The sequence below is a fragment of the Primulina eburnea genome, chromosome 14, assembly GCF_022965805.1.
Source record: "Primulina eburnea isolate SZY01 chromosome 14, ASM2296580v1, whole genome shotgun sequence".
NCBI classification, from domain to species: domain Eukaryota; kingdom Viridiplantae; phylum Streptophyta; class Magnoliopsida; order Lamiales; family Gesneriaceae; genus Primulina; species Primulina eburnea.
In genome coordinates this window covers 24,476,369-24,496,549 of record NC_133114.1, presented here as the reverse complement: position 1 = coordinate 24,496,549, position 20,181 = coordinate 24,476,369, and the positions used below count along the sequence as shown (strand labels likewise).

Below are 20,181 nucleotides of genomic sequence, written 5' to 3'. Positions count from 1 at the left end.
AAAAAAAAGTTAGAATGTTTGATTACATAAGTTTTTTTTTCTTTTAAGAAACTTAAAATATGATTTTTTTAAAAATTTAGAATTTCATATTTTTGGGTGTCTGTTTCTGCTTTTATTAAAAAAAAAAATTGACAAAAACTTGTATGAGACGGTCTCACGGATCGTATTTTGTGAGACATATCTCTTATTCGGATCACCCATGAAAAATATTACTTTTTAGGCTAATAATATTATTTTTTATTGTGAATATCGGTATGGTTGACCCGTCTCACAGATAAAGATTCGTCAGACTGTCTCATAAGAGACCTACTCAATTATTATTTTTTTTTAAAAAATCAATTTTTCACATTTATTTGAACACCAAAACCAGTTTTTTTTTATTAAAATTTTAAAAAAACCTGAACTTATTTAAATGTTTTTCTTAAGCTACAATTTCTATATTCAAACTCTTTTAAAGTTCTTTTGGTTGGAGAAACCAATAGATTAGAGTATGTTTAGATTAAAAAGTTAGAGCATTAAAAGTGTTTTTTCAATATAAAATGCTTTTATAATTTTATATATGTTTAGTGCTTTAAAAAGTACTTAATTAAACTAGCTTTTCAAAAACCACAAACCTATAACACCAAGCCGTCATTTTGAAATTTCAAACCCTCTCAACCTAAATTCCTTCATTCTACATGTAAAATTTTCAAACTATTCTACTACAATTTTACATAGAATAAAAAATTTGAATTGTTAAATTTATTTATTTTGTATTACATTACAGTAAAATCCAGAATATGCAAATTTTAAATCGAAGATACCAAGAATTTAGATTTATTGGAATATGTATTCTATATAAACTGGATATGATGCAATAACACCGTTAAAAGGTTAACCAAATCTTTAATTTGAATGGTGATACAAATGATTGAGACGTTGAGTTAGATAGAGTTCGAAATGATATTATACTAATGCTAAAATCAAGAAGTTATGAAAAACTCGACAATAGGTGCCGGTAGGTACAATTAGCAAAGAAAAAGAAAGAGAAACGAGATTCGAGAAAAAAAGGGTTCTATTTCCACTAGGTTAGCTAATGAATTTGATCCTGTGCTCCAAGATTTTGATACTCAAAAGTGCTTGGATGTATTTAATTTTCCTGTGTCGAGGTTGGCAGAGAAAATTCTTCATACTAAATAGAATTTTGGGTAGGAAAATTATTTGAATTTTTCATTTGTTTTTCATTTATGAATTAGTTAACTTTATTCTGTAATATGTCTAAATTTCTTTCATAAAAGAATCTAAAACATTATTATTCATTATTTTATGACATATTTTTATCTTTATTCATACATTTTAACATGATGTTTGAGAATTCATATTCAAATGCATCAAATGACTCTAAAGCATAAAGTGATTCAGACCTTTAATTGATTCCATTACAAATATATGTGTCTCTAATAAAATAATAATGTTTGTCAATACGTGGGGCTATGAAATATGTTTTTAAATATATTATTAAAGAAGAATTGTTAGGATCGTAAATGTATTTAGGATAAAGAGATAAATAACACTTTAAAATTTCTTTTGAAAACTCATGTTGACCTGAACCATTGTAATTGTTTATGCGTTTTTCTTGAATGACTAGAGATAACTGGACCATTAAAAATTATTTTTCAATTGCGGAAATAGTCTGACTAGACTAGTGATGATATGTATTTAATATTAAAAAATCTTTTTAACAAAATGGCTGGATATATAAATCAAGTCAGACATGAAGATAAATCTTAAAGTAAATGACACAAGGTTTTTATAGAAGTTCGAATGCAATATCTTTTTAAATCTCTATTTTTCACTTTAGAATGAATTCACTAAAAGACTTTGATTTGTACAATCATTTTACAAACTCATTTTAGCCAAGACTTATCACTGCCTACAATGAAACTCTCAGTATCACCACAATAACAATACAAAAGTTTAGCTTTCTATGGAACCGTTGGTTCAGATATATAGAACTTAAATTTTTTTTCCAATAAATAGCTTGAGTGGATAGAGTTAGAAATGTAGCACAAAATGATCCTTGAAGATATGATATAGAAAATGAGTGTTTGCTAAGGTGAGAGGCTAGGTATTGAAAGATGTAGAGTGCTCGAAATCCATCAAATAGTAGTTTTTTGTTACAAGATTTTTTGTACGCTCTTCAATCTTGAATCTGCCTAATTATACTATAAGTTATTCCAATGATGAGGAATTTCCAACAATCATATGTATTGGCATCCGACAAGAAAGTATTGCCAAGTTTTTTTATAGTACGCCACAATTAATTTGCATTAAATTCATCTTACAATAGACGATTTCTATTTCTGAAAAGTTGATTGACCTTTGATTTTTTAGGAAACATTATTGTCAACGAGAGTTGTTGGGTAATATGCATGATTTGACTAAGGTAATTTATCTAATAGATTTGATTGCACAAACATTACCGGCATGGAAGACCAATCTAAAGCTGAGTTTCTAATGCGGTTCGGTTAGAGTCTTGAATGCAACTAGAACTGGAACAACTTGAAGTGCAACCTGAATTTAGGATGCAAAAACTAGTGTAGTTAAACTTGAATATTTTCTATTTGGCTCGACTTCGTAGTATCTAAGTAGAAACTTGTAAATATACGCAAATAGCAGTTGAACAATAAAATATCTCGATATTTTTGTTATAACCAAAACTTAGGATCTTTTCAAAATAACACTTTTCTCATTTTTTGGTGATGAAAAAACTAAGTTTCTAAATTAAATACACATGATATATTTGAAGCAGTTTGAATAATCAACCACAAATTAGAAAATAATTTACTACATTGAGTTAATGAAAAAACATTTTTGCATATATGTAGAAAATGTAAACCCTATTACACCTACAAAAACTCTTGGCTGAAACTTGAACCACTGCCACTTCCGCCACTTCTTTTTCTTTTAGTTTCGTCGTCTTATATCTCTCTTTTCATCCTCATCTCTCTTGACTTCTTCAAATTTAGCTTTGTTTGCCATCCTCTTCTGCTCTTAAAGCTTCTTATAATATTCCCTCGTTTTGACATTACCACGCTGCCTATAATCCAATATATTTTTTTTTTTTCAGATGGCCGCCAAGGGTAGCCTCTAGTTGATCAAGATGCACATCCATATGAGTAACTTGGTAATTTTTACTAAAAACTCTAAGTTGATATGGAATCTTAATTCTTCATCGAGGATTGATCGGTTGAATCATATGGAAATTTCTCTCAATATAAATTTGATCCTTGAGGAATCGAGCCTTGAAGTTGTCAAAAGAAATTGTGTGGGAAAAGAACTTAATTTCCAAATTGTTGACTGACTTTGAAACATCTTTCATTTGTGATAGAAGTTGTTGAAGTGGAGTATCTTCAAGAGGAACGTAATTAAATTCGTAAGAATTATCATCATGAATATGTGAAGAAGAGCCAGCTTGAGCCATCTGAAAAGAGTCTGACTGGGATTTAGATATATGAGAAGCAGTCTGAATCATCAGTTATCCACCCATCAGAGGTTTTGGAGAGATATCATCATCCATATTAGTTGTCGTTTCACCGGCTGGAGTGATGATATGAGAAGCGTGAGTTTATTCTTCAGGCCGCGGCTCAGCCAATTCTTCCATAGGCACGGGAGGAGGAGAGGTCGGTTTGGCTTGATCAAAGTCAAACAATGACAGAGATTTTACCTCATCATCCACAGATGTTAGTGGAATCTCTAGAAAGTTTCCTATTTGCGACAGAGACCGTGGCAGAGAGGCATGGGTGGATTCACCAGTTGACATTTTTAAATTGTCAAGGAGAAGAGCAATTGTCATAACATCCAAATAGTTGTTCAAAAGAAGGAATGTTCACCACTGGCGGGATGGAGATAAGATCGGATTGAGTTATAGGACTTCTTCCACAAGAGAGTTCTCGAAACCATAATTTGATGAAGTTCCGGCTAGAGTTTAATCTATGGGTATCTCAACCTCTAGAATTTGTGGTTCAGTAGCTAGAATTATAGTTTCTTGTCTGGCTGAATCATTATCAAGCTGGCCACCAACTTGAGATCTAAAAACATAAAAAATAGCTTGAAAATTTTTGTCTTCCTCCACAGGTAGTTAATATTCCCATCTTTTCACCTTCATGGCCATGAAAATAAATAAAACATCCATTTCCAGCTGTTGAATGGCTGCAACATCATTTTTAGCCTGGGGATTGTTTGCATCAAAGTTTTCCTTTTTCTGCCTTATAATCTCCCACTATACACTTTCCTAGAGCTCAATCTCAATGAACTCGCATCTTTGCAGGGCTTCAAAAATAAGCTCAGATTCAACCCAATGCAAAAAATTTATCTTCCATTTCCGCAATTTCCTTCAGTTTCCTTTCTTCACGGATCACAGCAAAAATGAACCATGGTTCTGAAATCGATCAAGTTATCAAACATACCAAGTATTTCTATGAAAATATCATCAACACGCTTTATGGCAACGTTGATGGCAGCTTGAGGATTTGACAATTTGACTGAATCAATAGGTAAGTCTTTACCCTTGTGTTTAGTGTAAAAATTGAAAATAGACTGGACAGAGTTGCAACTTCTTTTGGTTGAACTATCTCGAGTCCAATCAACAAGCTGGAGATTGGGATGGGTGTTGGCGAAGATCTTCTTCATCTTGTGCTTTTATTTCTTTTGCTTTTGTTAGGTAGGCTTCTTTGGCACACTGAAGACTTGGATTAGGGAGCCTTTTCCCTTGCCTCATTGGAATCAGAATCGGAATCCAAGGACATAACAAATTTACTCTTGTATCTCAGTGGTGTCTTGGTCGGATTGAGTTGCATATTCGCAACCTCTTTCTCTTTCCCATTTTCTTTATTTATAACTGTTGGGTGCAATAATTGTCCCTGCATGGTAGAGCGATCGAACCGTGATGCTTGAGATGTCGTGCGGTTTAAAAGATTTGAGTTGCACCATTACCACCAGCTATAAATTTTGGTAAACCGGCAAGCGCTCGGTCCTACAATTGGTATCAGAGCCAAGGTCACATGTTCGATTACCATTGATTGCAAGGAGTACAATTATTGGGAGGAGATTGTTGGGTGCAATAATTGTCCCTACTTGGTAAAGCGATCGAACCGTGGTGCTTGAGCTGTTGTGCGGTTTAAAAGATTTGAGTTGCACAATTACCACCAGTTATAACTTTTGGTAAAGAACCCTACTTGGTAAAGCGATCGAACCATGATGCTTGAGCTGTTGTGCAGTTTAAAATATTTGAGTTGCACAATTACCACCAGCTATAACTTTTGATAAAGCAGCAAGTGATCGGTCCTACAATAACCAACATCTCGACTCTGGTTGGTAGATTATTTTTTTTGAACATCAGCTTAATAGGGTGGAGCTATGGAACATCCACCAAATTAAACTTGTGATGCTCCAGAAGACAGCTAATGGGAACAAAAAATCTATGGCACTGAGTCCTTACTTTGACCATGGCAGAGAATTTTGAAAAGAATGTCTGACCAATTTATGTTGACTCTTGATGTGATGGTCGCCATGACCATGAACTTTCAATGGTTATCTTGTCAAATACACCGACCTTTGTCAACATAAATTTGATCATAAGGTCAGCGAGCAACTTGAATTCCACCTTGAGATCTTTCTTTAGGCAGGTGGAGGAGAGTGAGAAGCCAAATAGAGAAAATTCTATCCACTAGTGGGTGGAATTTCCCTTAGGAAGTTATAAGCAAGAATTTAGACCTGTAGATGGAATGTCAAAGGTCTATGCGAACAATTTCTGAGAGATGTCGAAGTGAATCTCTTAGAGGGTGCAGAGAATAACTTCATGTTTGACTTTTGCATAGTCAAATAACTCATTGAGAACAAGCTCAGAAACTTTGAATCTACATCCCAAGAACTTCCTCAAACCAGAGCATCCAACATCCTGAACATGACCATCATGGATTCATCTTTGATCCCAAGAACAAAATCAAAGTCCACAACTAAAGTGTTGATGGAGTAGCTAGTCATCTTGAAGTAGTGAGAAAATTGAAACGGCGAGAGGTGAACAATAGATGGTTATAAATCACGAAATAAAGGGAGCTATATGAAAAATATATAAGTGTTCGTAAGAGAAAATGGAGGCTCAAAGTTTGCGGATATATACGGTCTATTGATACAAACATGTCAGTCCATGTGCCTGCATGTCTGAGGTTCTTTTTGAAAATTTGAAAAGTCAGATAATGACTTTTGGTTGTATTTATTTATCCGCATTAAAAACTAAAAAAATTTAGATGCAAATAATAACTGAATATGAATTAAATCTGGGAAGTTAAAATTTTAAACTTTGAAACATATTGGACCATTTAAGAAGATTGTTGTAATTTAGAAGAGAATCTGTCAGAGCATATGGTAAGATCAAGCTTCCATAAATTCTATCTGGAGTCGCCCGAGTTGTGTACGCCTTGACTTTTATTCTTCCAAAATTTATGCACTTACTTTAAATATACTAAGCCAAGAATATTACGAAAATAGGAAAACTTAGTGTCTGGTAATGACTTGGTGAAGATTTCGGCCACTTGTAGATCCATTTAAATCTACTCTAGCTGGATGTCCTTCATCACATGATCTCAAATAAAATGATTTATAATATCAATGTGTTTGTTCTGAGAATGCCTCACAGGATTGCATGTAATGGAAATAGAGCTAGTGTTATCACATAATATTTGAGATTCAGAAGACTTGATTCCATAATTCTTGAGGTGTTGAATCTAAAGCAATTGAGCACAACAACAGTCTGCAATTAGATATTCAACTTCAGTCGTATAGGTGGCAATGGAGGTCTGGTTGCTGAACTATGAGATCAGTTTATCTACAAAGAATTGACATGATCCACTAGTGTTTTTCTTGTCAATCTTGCAAACTGCATAATCAGCATCTGAATAACCAATTATATTCAATTTAGAGTCTTTGAGATACCAAATACCCACACAAATAGTACTCATAAGATATGTAAGCATATTTTTAGCTTCAATATAATGTTATTGTTTAGGGTTTTCTTGAAATGTTGCACACATACAAACAACAAAAATAATGTATAGCCGGCTATATCGGTCAAGTATATTAGTGACCAAATCAAACTAACATACATAGTTGTATCAACTGAGTTTCCCTTTCATCTTTGTCTAACTCGATTGATGAGCTCATAGGGGTGACAACAAAAACACATATTGCCTAGAATTTATCCACCTTGAGTCTGCTAGGGCTTCATTTATTTTTTTAAGTTGAAGTTGTGATATGAATGCAGCATGCATAAAGCATGATGTTCGAATATCATGCTGGACCAGAAAAAGTATAACATTTTAAAATTTTCTTTTTACAGACACGATTGAGTAAGCTCCGTAAGAATAACATTCATCGTTGCTAAACCCTAAGACACTCCTGTTGGTTTTTCCATCTCGTTAATTTTCCCAATAGAAGCAGAAAACTTGCTCCAAGAAATGACTTATTGTGTAAATCATTGATTCTCATTGATAGATACTTGGAACACTATTTGTAGATTATCATTCTCAGTTGTTAGCAGATTGAGCTACACTCTTAAATTGTCAAGTTCTTTTTGTATATCCAGCTAGAGTCACTTAACTTGTCTGTTAGGATATTCTTTTATTCCTTAACTTCTTATAATGATTGCAAAATTCTTTTAAAGTCATCTGTCATGCCCTGAAATGCATTAATAAGATATTCATGGGTAAAATTCATCTGAGCTAAAATCAAATATCAAATCGTAGGCAGTTTCCACATCAAGCTCTATAGTTTCGTACAACATTTTGAACAGTTATTTGAAAGTTGAAATTCTTATTTAATTACTAAATCTTTGAAACCGTTATTGATCAAGATTTGTTATACCACACACTTAATTATTTATTCGATCATTGTGAAGATCCAATTGTGCTAGATTATTTCTTTAAGAACTACTTGTAACTGACTGAAAGAGCCATTTTGTTCAGATTGTTAAGTTGAGTGATAGTTAGGAGTTTCAGTAGGTCAGATTTACGCCCTTCTGAAGTGGTTTTTTGCAAATTGTTTGTAACTTCCTAAGTTCTTCTATTAATTCCTTTCGACAAAAAAGACCAGGAGACGTATTACACCACTTTCGAACTTTCATAAAAAAAGGTTTGTGCACTTTACCTTTTATTAGTTACTTATCCAAGCTGAATATTGGCCCCATTTTATAACTGTTCAAAACAGTTGAGTGAGCTTCATTCCACTCAGTTACACTTATTGCTGGCTTGTTGAGATAAACTGATTGGGAAAATATTCAAGAGTTACTAACCCAAATGAATTTTTAGAGATTTTGCGTAGATTTCTTATACACCCCCTCTAATCAATCTCTCTATCCTAACAAGTGGCATAAGAGCAGGTTTATCCTTGTATCTGAACACTAATACAATATGTCCTCTTTCAGCAAGATACCAATGTTCTCAAAGGAAGATTTTGAAGATTAGAATATTAGTACGAAATCTCACTTAGCTCCCCAAGATGACGATATGTGGTATGCTATAACAGATGAACAAATGAAAATGATGAGGCCAAATGGAGCCTTAGCTTTATCAGAAGGAGGACCATGGTTGAAAAACCAAGAATGGAATGGACCAATAAGTATAAGAAGGAATAAATTATGGAAAATGTGGCAAATGACATACTTTACAAGACTTTAGACATGAATACTTTTAGAAATATCAAAGTGTGTTCAACTTCCAAGGAAATTTGGGAATGATTCAACGCTGTAAAGAAAATGATCAAACTAAAGATAAGAAACTCCCCATGGCTTTACAAATGTTTGACAATGCTAAGATGAATCTTGGTGAATACATATATGACTTTTATGAAAGATTCGGTAGTGTAGTAGTTGATTTTGGAAGGGAAGTTGTGTTGAAAGTAATGAAACAATTCCTAAGGTAATGGGATGTTTAAAAATTGTGATGATGGAGTCCAGGGACTTGGAAAAGCTGGATTTTCATGATCTATTTGTCTAAATAAAAGCCTATGAATTTGAACTCGAAACAAGAACTGAAAGAGAATCTACTTCTAAGGTAACCAGGGACTAGAAGCTGCAACCATAGAAGCAATTTTTGTCACGCCCCGAGCCAGGGCCCGCGTATGCGTGACTGCACAATGAGCCCCTATAGTACCTACTTCATATTCGTCATCGCTTTACGAAAATGATTAACCCGAGTTACTATAAAAGTCCATTGTAACCCATTATAAACTCATTTTAAATCTTTCATTTTTAAGATGTGGGACAAGGGTATCACAATCACCCCCCCTCCTTCAAAACGCGACGTACTCGTCTCTGCCTGACCCCTCAATCCACTAGCGCCAAGAATCTAGAGGTGGCTCCTACAGGTTCAAGAGGTGGCTCCCGTCATGTAGCACTTTGTCCCTCAGGTCCAAGAGGTGGCTCCCATGCACGTAGAACTTTGCCCCGCATAGCACTTATTTACCGATGTTCCATGCCGGTGACTGGCTCTGATATCATTCTGTCACGCCCCAATCCCGGGCCTACGTCTGCGTGACTGCTCAATGGACCCCTATAACTACTTCGTATTTGTCCTTGCTTTACGAAAATGATTAAGCCAAGTTATTATAGAAGTCAGTTGTAAGCTATTTTAACTCATTTTAAATCTTTCATTTTTAAGATGTGGGACAATGGTATCATATTTTTTGCAACTAAGAAGACTGCAAAACAATTGAGTAATGACGTTATTTCATTATTTGTGAATAAATTTTGAAAGCTCTTCAGATAGAAGCAAGGAAAATTTAAGAGCTCCACCCATAGGAATTATCACAAGAAGGAGTTTATATGTGAGGATAATATATGTTTCAACTGTGAGAATACTGATAATTTTATAGTCGAATACACCAAACCCAAGAAGGATGATAAGAGGTCCACTGAGACGGGCAGAGGCCCTATGATATAAAGAAGAGATATAAGGATGACAAAAATTCATTAAGGAAAAATAAAGACTAGAAAGTTTTGGAAGCAAAAGAAAACAAGAGTAAATGGGTAGTTTCTGAATTTGAATCATCTGAATCAGACAGTTCCAATAGCAATCTTGATGAGGAAGAAGTTCAGTGTCTCATGGCAGATCCAGAGCTGGAAACCATCATTGAAGTGATATTTGATTTCAACTCTAGTGAATTTACTCGAGAAGATCTTGTCACAGCACTGCACGACAAAGTCAATGAGAATAAAATACTTTCTCAATCATTCTAGGAATTCAAATCTAAGAATACTAGTCTTCATGCTAAGAATATTGAGCTTAATTAGAAATAACAAGGAGAAGTACCGAATCTAAATGCAAAAATTTAAAAACTGAAAGCTGGGAATGAAAGAGTACAAATTGAGCATCAACGGTTGAATTTTGAAACTAGAAAATTTTCCGGGCTGATCAAAATTTGGAACAAGTCTTTCGTATTACTAGAAAAGATGCAAAAATTACAAAAGCAATCAAGAGATAGAATAGGTCTTGGCTTTAGTAATAATGGTAGCAGCTCTACTAACAACAATGCTCAAACATATATGAATAAAGGCAATGCTAAAATGATTACTTTTTAAGATCTGTATTGGAACATTTCATGTTCGCAATCTTAATTTTGATGTTAACAAAACTTGATATTTTGTTTTTAATAATTTATTTTAATGCGCAAATAGCTAGGAACTGATCAGGCTTCTAACTGATCAGTTAAGCGAGGTAAAACTGAAACTGTCGAAGACGCCAACTGAAAGAATCAACTGATCAACCAAACTGAAACAGTTCAACTGATGTATCGTAAAAGAATTCAACTGATTGTTCAGTTGATAGGTGGTTCAGCAGGAGAACCTCAGAAGCCCGACCAGTTGAAGGAGTGTTCAGCTAATGAAGAACCCAACCGAAGATCAGTTCAATTGAACAAGAGTGAAATCAGTTCAACTGACGAGTCAACTGATTTCACCAGCCCAACTGAAGATCAGTTCAACTGATCAGTTCAGAACATCAGTTTGGAGCAATCAGTTGCAGATCATGACAATCTGATTCAAGTGGAATCCAGCTATGCAAAGGTACAAAACATTTGTCCAGTCAAAAGACAATAATGAATGTTGCATCAGAGCATTAACGACAAAGCGCTTCAGATTGGCAGTCAAAAAGACGAGACACAAAGTCCAAGGATTCGATTCAAATGCAACGGATACATTAAATGAGCCTCACTGTACGTTCAGTCTTCCCGCTTATAAATAGAAGACCAGTGAAGACTCAATAATACAGAGAACATAACATAGATACAAAAGGGCACACTTTAGAGTCCTATCAGCTTAAGAGAGAAGCAATCGGCCCAGTTGTGAGGGAACACTTCAACGTGTTATCAGGCTTATATTAGAAGCCTATTTTCCTCAGTGCGTGAGAACACCTTTCGGGTAGTTTTCAGAGATCAGTTCTCTCACACACACACTCACCACCACTCAAATACAGTCTTGTACAAAGACAATAAACTTGTCTATGTAGTCTGTCTCACATAGACGTTAAAGAACTGTTGACTGGAATGTGCTGTCTTCAGTCTAGTCTAGGAGTTCAGTCAGTGGGTACGTCCTAAGCTGGGTGGGTTTGTACAAGGTGTTGTATAATCAAAGTCTTCTAGTGAATCCTATCCGAGGTGGTAGAAGGGGTGACTTAGGAGCAGTTGAAGTCTCCGAACATCCATAAACATATCTTGTGTATTTAACTTTTTAATTTCTGTTCTCAAACTGATTTAAATAGTTAGAGCATCTGTTGGTTCAGTTCTCATCATAACTGGATGAATGAATGCAAAAACTGATCTAGTCTTTTGGTTATTCAGTTACACAAGATATACAAATATATCAGTGTTTCTTAACGAAAGTTTATTTCGAGTGTTTTCCGATTGGTTTTATACCAAACTCGATCTAATTCATTGGTATAAACATTCTTAGAACACGAGCTATTGTAGCTCTTGGAGAATATTTTGTTTGAATCACCTCAAGATACTCTGCATCAGATCCAACAATCTGGTATATACATACACATTAGGAGCTTACTTTTGAAGTTGAGAAGCATGCTAAATTGACGAACAAAAGCAAAACGTTTGGTAATGGTTGTACTCCTGAGATAAAATATACTCAGTGTAACTGGTCTGATCACCAATAAAGTTCAGCAGTGTACAAGTCTATGAAGGTAAATCTCACCGATGAGAAAATGCCACAATTTTGGTAGTTACAATCCTAAGAGCAGGTTTCCTACAAGCAGTATAATTCATTGAGTCCAAATATGGTATCTACAGGGAAATTAAGATAATTATAAGTCCACTATGATTTCTTTCTTTTTCATCTTTTAATTATTTTAACTTTAAATGATGATTTTTATGTGTTCAAAATTTTAAATTAAATAGTCGATATTAATGATTAATTTTTTGTATTTAAATATATTTAGAATAAATGAATATAATTAGAATCAACTTGATAAAATGATTCAAATATATTAAATAATCATTATTATATTATTTTTAAATATAATTCTCTTATTAATATATTATATACATCAAAACTTACAAATGTTGTTAAATATTTATTGAGCTATATATTTGTAAATGTCAAATCAAGATAACCATTTTATACTACATATAAGTAGGGTATAAAAATGCTTAAATAAAAGAAACTAAAAATAACTTAAATAATAAATAAAGATTAAATAATATTGCTTTATTATCATACCGAGAGTTTCACATTTTCATCTCTTTTGGAAGATCAGTTACTCATGATGGAAATGAAGAACTTGAAATACACACTTAGCATAATAATTGTGTTTAAGTGAAGAATTTAAGAGAATATAAAGAGAAAATTATGAAATCTAAGTTTATTTCATAGAATATGGGATGATTTTATTTATCGGAATACACTCTTATTTATAGATTAATTTAAAGAGACAAAATAAAAAATAATTTGTACCTATAATTTGTGCAATTTTTATTTATGAGTGACTCAAACATTTATTGTATCTTGCATTCCATCTTTGACAATTTTCCCAATAGATTTGATTTTTTTCACATAAAACAAACGTTATTCATAATTTAGTTTTCTGAATTGTGGTAATTTTCATATTATTTTATCAAGTATTTTGATATATATTGTTAAAATATTCAAGTTTTGTAAAATTACAATTTCATTTGTAATACTTTCATTTGTTGCTCAATTTGACCTTAATCGTGAGAAGAATTTTATCTCATGATTTTCATCAATATTCTGAATATTGAAACCAAATTTATACAAGTTTGCCTAAATGTTGCACGATGCTCGAGTTTGAATAATTCAACACATGACATTTGGCTTTATGAGTTACTTGCAAGCAATTAATCTTGCAAGACCTTGACAGACTTTTGGCTACTATAAATAGAAGTCACATTTTCACAATCCAAGAAACATAATCAAATGAAGCAATCAAACACAACACAACACAACACAACACGAGAAATAGATCTTTGAAATTCATATTGGTGCACTTGTCCATATTTTTTTAATCATTTAATGAGTTCAAGAAACTTCCAAAAGTTCGTTAATTATTGTGATTTGAAGTGCTAATATCACAAAAAAGAAATTGTTGTAACTTGAGAAACAAACGTGATATATCATCAAACACCGTTTGTTAGGCAAATTCGTCTTGAACACGTAGAGTTTAACTGTATCCTCGATTTCAACCAAAATTGTACATTCCATATTTTCGTTGCAACAAAAATTAAGACGAAGTTCCATCCAACAAAGATATCACATCAATGATCAATACACCAAATAATCGTTCCCTTGAGTAAATATTTGGTCTGTGAACACATAGCTTCGGCATTCAACTCTTTCATCAAAGTTCCCTAGTTTTAACAAAGAACATTCAAGAGGATGCAAATGCGAAGCGAACACGAGAGAGAGCCAATGCACCAAATGAACCTTCACCGACCAACATTTATAGGAAATTAAACAAACTAATATATATATATATATATATATATATATATATATATATATATATATATATATATATATATATATATATAATATGATGGAAAATACAATAATGCATATAGATATCTTGAATTGACTCCGAACACATTTGCATCAATAGCAACAGAGTACATATTACAAGAAAAGCCTAGACTACATTTTTTTTAAAAATAGAAACATATGCTTGGAATCCAAATTTTATAACAACTTCGCAACATACAATGTACAAACAGAGACAACAGAAGGGATTTTATATTCGTCTACTTATGGATCAGCTTTTCCAGCTACCTCCTCGTCGCTGGAGGCATATTCATCTTCACTCAGCTCCTCATCACTGGATTTTTCATCATGCAAGGCTCCAACATCTTCAGCCTTTGCATATTTCTCGCAGTACTCTAAAACAACAATAACGCGACATCGTTGGTGGGACAGAAACTACAGCATGTTATTGAAGAATACTAAAGTTTAAGCTCAATCTGCACGAACTCCAGAAACACAAAAGGAACATAACATGGCTAGAGACTCGTGACATTTTCACTCATCATAAAAAGGGAACATTCACATTAAGATGGCAACGGGACAAGGAGGAGATGACAAGATATCAGGAAATGGCATTAAAAACTTTAGCAGTTTGGTTGAAGTCTGGAGTTCATGAACTCCAGAGCTCAGACACATTTTGGTTTAAAATTTAACTATTTAAAACTTATTCATTGCACAATTATTCTCGCCTCTCTATTTCTTTGTTCCAAAGATTAACATTTTACCTTCTGGTACAATCATTATACTACATAGACTTTTAGGCATCACATCAACTTTCAAAATTTATATCCAAGTAACTTTTCAAAATTATTTCAAAACATTTTTATAAAAACTTTCGGGTTGAGTTGGATTAAAAGCCCAACAGAACACCACACTATCTTTGTTGTTTTGTATTTAGTTTGTAGATTTCGAATTCAGCGTAACCACCATGCAATGTGCAATGGTTCAATGAATAAATTACAAGGATTATGAAAGAATATATGTGTAGCCAGCCATGTATGACCCCTTGTCGCTCCATACTTAACCACATGTAACTGATAATGTTTATATAGAAACCTCGATAGCTGTCTTCTTATATACTTTTCTTTCTTCAAATGAAACATAAATAAGGAAAAAAATTACTTCCTATAAGCCTCAGCTAAGAAGCATTGTGCATACCTATAGAATGTCTCTGTTCATCAAAAGGTTTTATAGCTGAATATCACGAGGCACTTATCGGGTTTTGAGGCAATAGTGCTAGTGTGTTAAACATGCTTAAGACCCAGGAGGTAAGAAATCTTCATCACTACTTTCACATCAAACCGGTTTCTTCCCTCCTGTTTGATTGCCAAAATGACAGCCTCTAAACCAAGTCAACGAATTTTCATCTCCTCCCTCCCTCTTTATACCACCACCAAACACTCCTTCGCAGTATGAAAACATAAAAGTTTCATAAAACCATGTATAGTTTAGATTGATAAACATGTCGATATATTTTGGTGGTTGAATATTCTTGGGTTCCACAAATTTGACAGTTCGCAAAAACAATTATTCCAGACTGTAAATTTGACAGATCTAATATGGGAAACTTTCAAACTTTTCATGTTTCGTCTTCAAAACTATAACCACTGTCGTTGGAGAACAGAAAGCTATTTTCGGTGAGCAAAACAAGAGAGTGTGTGCTTGTGGAAGGTGCAAAAAGTCTAGCAGGTGAATGATGGAAAATTGGTGAAGCTCTTTCCATTACTTTCCAGTTCTGCAACAGGGATAATTACTATTTGACAACATTCCATCTCGAATCCCAAACGACAGACATAATGCATAAATATTAACAAGATATAAACAGTAACTCGAACGTTAACCTATTTGTCTATATGCAGCAGTGTGCAGTTTAATCGTACTGCAGAAAATTATGATACAATTTCTGCTTGCATATATGGTCTGAACTTTTAGTCCAAAATGAGCTCAACACTAGCGTTAGAGTCCCAAAACAATCTATTTCTGTTTTTTTGTGCTTCTTCGGTTGAAAGAAAATTGCTCATGTATTAAGGCATATTCGACAATTTGCAGCCAGCCATAACACCTTCAGCAGAAGAAATTAAATAGACAATGGCATCAACAGGCTGCCATAACACCTTCAGCAGAACAAATTAAATAGACAATGGCATCAACACGTGTATAGATATAATTTATTCCTGAATCTTGGACAAGATTAATCTCTAGCACCATGATTTGTCCTCGCAGATTAATTCTTAAAACTGGACATACCAACAAAAAACTTCACCATGTTTCCAATAGTTTCAATCTGAATCACCAAAACATAGATCTCAACCTGGAGTTAATTAAAAGGTTCACACTTCACAGGATGAGACTAAATCTGATTCATCTCTCACTCATGTGAAGCTTTATACCTAAAAGGATAGACAGTGCCTTGTTACTTTTCCTTGAGAATCCTCACATGAAAACTAGCTAAAAATGATGAAAGCCAAATCAATGAGCTCTTGACAGATTCATTTATGGAACCAAGGCTAAACAAGACAAAAACACTACCAATCCTATTCTCACCACTCAACAGAGTTCTAAACTATCAATACATCAGAATAGCAACATCTACTTTGTCATGGATACTATCACTAAATAAACCATAAAATAGTGACTCTTAAACAGTGTGTTCAATGATTCAATATATTTTGGTTAAAAGCATGCTGTCTTGAAGTATAACGTGATAGAAAAGCTTGTACTCAAAATTTTATAAGGAACTAATATTAGGTGAAACCTGACAAATGAGAATATTTTATCACAATGATCTGAATTTCCATAGATAAATTCAATCCTAAAACAAGTAACGATAAAATGTCAAAAACTATCCTTTAAATAAAGTAACAGTGCTAAATTTTTTTCAGCGTTTGTTCACTAAATATTAACAGGTTCTGTGTCGCACCAGAAATTTCGACATCAGGGACAAAGCCCAACAGCCATCTAATTTTCAACACATCCCAACAAGATGAAGCTACTTCACAGACAAAACATGTGATGTTACTTAGAATCTAAGCAAATATTCGGGAAAATTTTCATTCAGTGCAAGTACAACATATGCAACCCTCTAAGACCTTGAACACCACAGGCTTCTATCATCTACAAAAATAGTTATGTGAGCTTATGTAGCTCAAATTTATACTAAACAACATCCACGGATTGAAGCAACTTAAATGCTTAAGCAATCCAAGTATAATGTACCAAATCACGAAGGAATTCTAATTCAAGAAGAACACCGAACCTCGCCAAAACATTCAAATGATATCAGTCATAAGTGAACTATGAATAGCAGAATCAATCATTCAAAAAACGAAGTGCTTTGCCGCAGTTGTAGTTATTGTATGAAAAGTTAGGCATAATTTGGTAAGGAGCCTCAATCAGGAAGACATATCTATTTGCTCAATATCAATTAATATATTCTAAAGAAATTTCCACCTTTAACTCTTTGTTCATATGCATTGCGGTCACGCATCATCAGAGCAGCCGCCTCTCCATTCAGAGGATCTGATGGATTTGGATACAATAGAAGTTGTGGAAGAAACACTTCAAACACATTAACTAGGTCTGAAAAGAAGCAAATAAAATCATCACCACCACTTCATTGGGAAAAATCTGAAGTAAAGCATTCATCTTGTTCACCAAAAAGGAAAATTATCTATTTACCAAACATGGGGCTCCATGTCTGATTGATTACATCTAAACACACAGATCCTGACCTGGAAAACAAAGAACATAAACCTTCAGAACACTTTAAGTAGTATATTTCTAACAAGTTTTAAGATAATTCATGGGCAAACAGCTGTAGTAAAGAACATTAACTATTGGGCAACCAGCTGTAGTAAAGAACACTAACTATATACAACCGTCAAACTCACATTTCATCAACATTTGGATGGTAAATCTTGTTCACAAAACCAATGGAGGGAGATTTATATGGATAAGCAACAGGAAGCTCCACTCTTATCCTCCAAACACCTCCTTGATAAGGACCTGTCATACAAAAACTTCCATCTAGATGAACTTGCACAAGAAAGAATTTCTCATGGGATAAAATTAGTCAACAATTATACCGCAAATACATAATTAAAAAACCAATAGAACAAAACAATCGGGCTGCAGACACTCAAGTCTGGCATCTGATTAGTTAAACTCCACAAGATAAGCACAATGAGAATGTACAAAATCTTGTAAATTCAACATATAGCTCGAACCAGCTCATCCTAATTTCAAGGAAATCAAGCCATTCAACTCAACATTCAAGCCCAATCCAAGTTCCGAATTATCAGGATTTTACTAAGAATACAATCCAATTTAATCTTCATTTTGTATAAACCGATTCCTATCTATTATTTCAGTTGAATATACAGTCAGAACAAGTCAAAACACGGCCGAAAAACTAATTTTAAATAAAACAAAATCATCATTCACAAATAACAAAACCCAGACAAATTTACCCCAGCTCCAACATAAACTAATCTTACATAAAACAAGGTAAAAAAACAGAGAGAAAGACAGGATTTTTCTAGAAATTCTTACTGTCTTTGGGTCCATGGAATTCGACATTGAACTCCTGCATGCCATCATTGATCATCTCCACCTTATAATCAGTCATCATCCTAGCCGAAACAAATAAAAACCGAAAAAACACAATTTAAAAAAAAAACACACGAGCTCCAAATGAGATCAGATACTTTCCCAAAAATAAAATAAAATGAGAAGTCCAAAAAACATTCATTACAGTTTCATCAAATCCATTTCCCTGCGTTTGCTGGGGGAAGACATGATTCTTGATTTCTTTTCTTTATTATTTTCGATTTTTTCCTGGGATTTCAGACTGAATAAAATGAAATGATATATTCTGGTTTGGTGTACGTATAGCATACGCCAGTGCGCGTGTCTGATAATAAATAAGAAAAAAAGGGGAAGAGTGGTCTAAACTCTGAAGGCGGTTCACTGGTTCAGTCATCATCAATGAGCAAAGATAAATAGGATTTATTGTCGGAACACGTAGTAGAAGTTTAAAATTTTTGTTCTTAGCATCATATGTTCAAAACATTTATAGGGTGTTCTAAAAATGATACTTTCGCGTATATAACGCTAGACTTTAAGTTATTCCGGATTTTAAGCGGATATAGTCCTTCTTGTATATTCATATGGAACGACTCATTCAAACTCGATCGTCTAATTAGGTCCACGATCAGAAGTTGTCTTCCTCCTTCGGATTTGCACTATAAATCGCAAGCAATTTGTTCTTTGATGAGACTTTATGGAGACGCTAATGAGGGGAGCTATTGCACCGCTTTGTGTGCAAATTTTGTGAGCAAAATTGTGGTACTTGTATTAGCTAAATCCCTCGTGTTAATTCTGCTAGAATATTATATACATGATAGTATATATGACATTTATAGTATTCATCCAGATATACTCATATAGTACTATATCAGTACAGATTCATGAAACGAAAATTGAGAATCACTCCCGCTCCCATCAACTTACATTTAAACAATATCATATACTATAAATTATTCAAATCCATTTATTAATTATCAATCTATTTATTAATCTTTTAATTTTCCAGGAATATATATAATAATACCATATATCATATAGTCATGTTAGGTTCAAGTCCAGTGATATCGACACTCTGACACACCATTACAACTGGAGTGTGGCATGTTGTGTCCACTGTGAGAAATCTCATTCTCTTTAAGATAGTCTTGAAATTCTGTACTCAAGTATTCTCCATCCTCGATCTGAACGTAGTATTTTAATAATCTTTCTTAGCTGTTTCTCTACGTCTGCTCTGAATTCTTTGAACTTTTCAAAGGCTTTCAGACTTTTATTTCATTAAATACACATATCCAAACCTCGAATAGTCATCGGTAAAGGTAATGAAGTCAGAATGACCAAATTTCGTGCTAACACTTCGCGGAGAACACACATCTGTATGGATCAAATCCAACAGATCATGTGCACGTTCCACTCTCCTTAGGAAATAAGCCTTGGTCGTTTTCCTTTCAGGCAGGACTCATATGTCTCTAGAAAGTTTATGTCCGACGAGTCAAACATGCTCTCTCCCACTAGCTTATGCTTCA

At 33.7% G+C, this 20,181-nt stretch overlaps 1 protein-coding gene across 1 annotated transcript; it reads right to left on the bottom strand.

Annotated features, from left to right (window-relative positions):
- Nucleotides 1–14,088: 14,088 nt before the first annotated feature.
- Nucleotides 14,089–19,019, bottom strand: LOC140812635 (ubiquitin-conjugating enzyme E2-23 kDa-like). The gene is made up of 6 exons (XM_073170958.1): nt 18,825–19,019; nt 18,623–18,702; nt 17,962–18,076; nt 17,750–17,802; nt 17,522–17,650; nt 14,089–14,427 (listed from the first exon to the last, which is right to left on the bottom strand). The coding sequence occupies exons 1-6, from the start codon at nt 18,965–18,967 to the stop codon at nt 14,297–14,299; spliced, it is 651 nt and encodes a 216-aa protein (XP_073027059.1). The 5' UTR covers nt 18,968–19,019; the 3' UTR covers nt 14,089–14,296.
- Between the last annotated feature and the right edge of the window lie 1,162 nt (nt 19,020–20,181).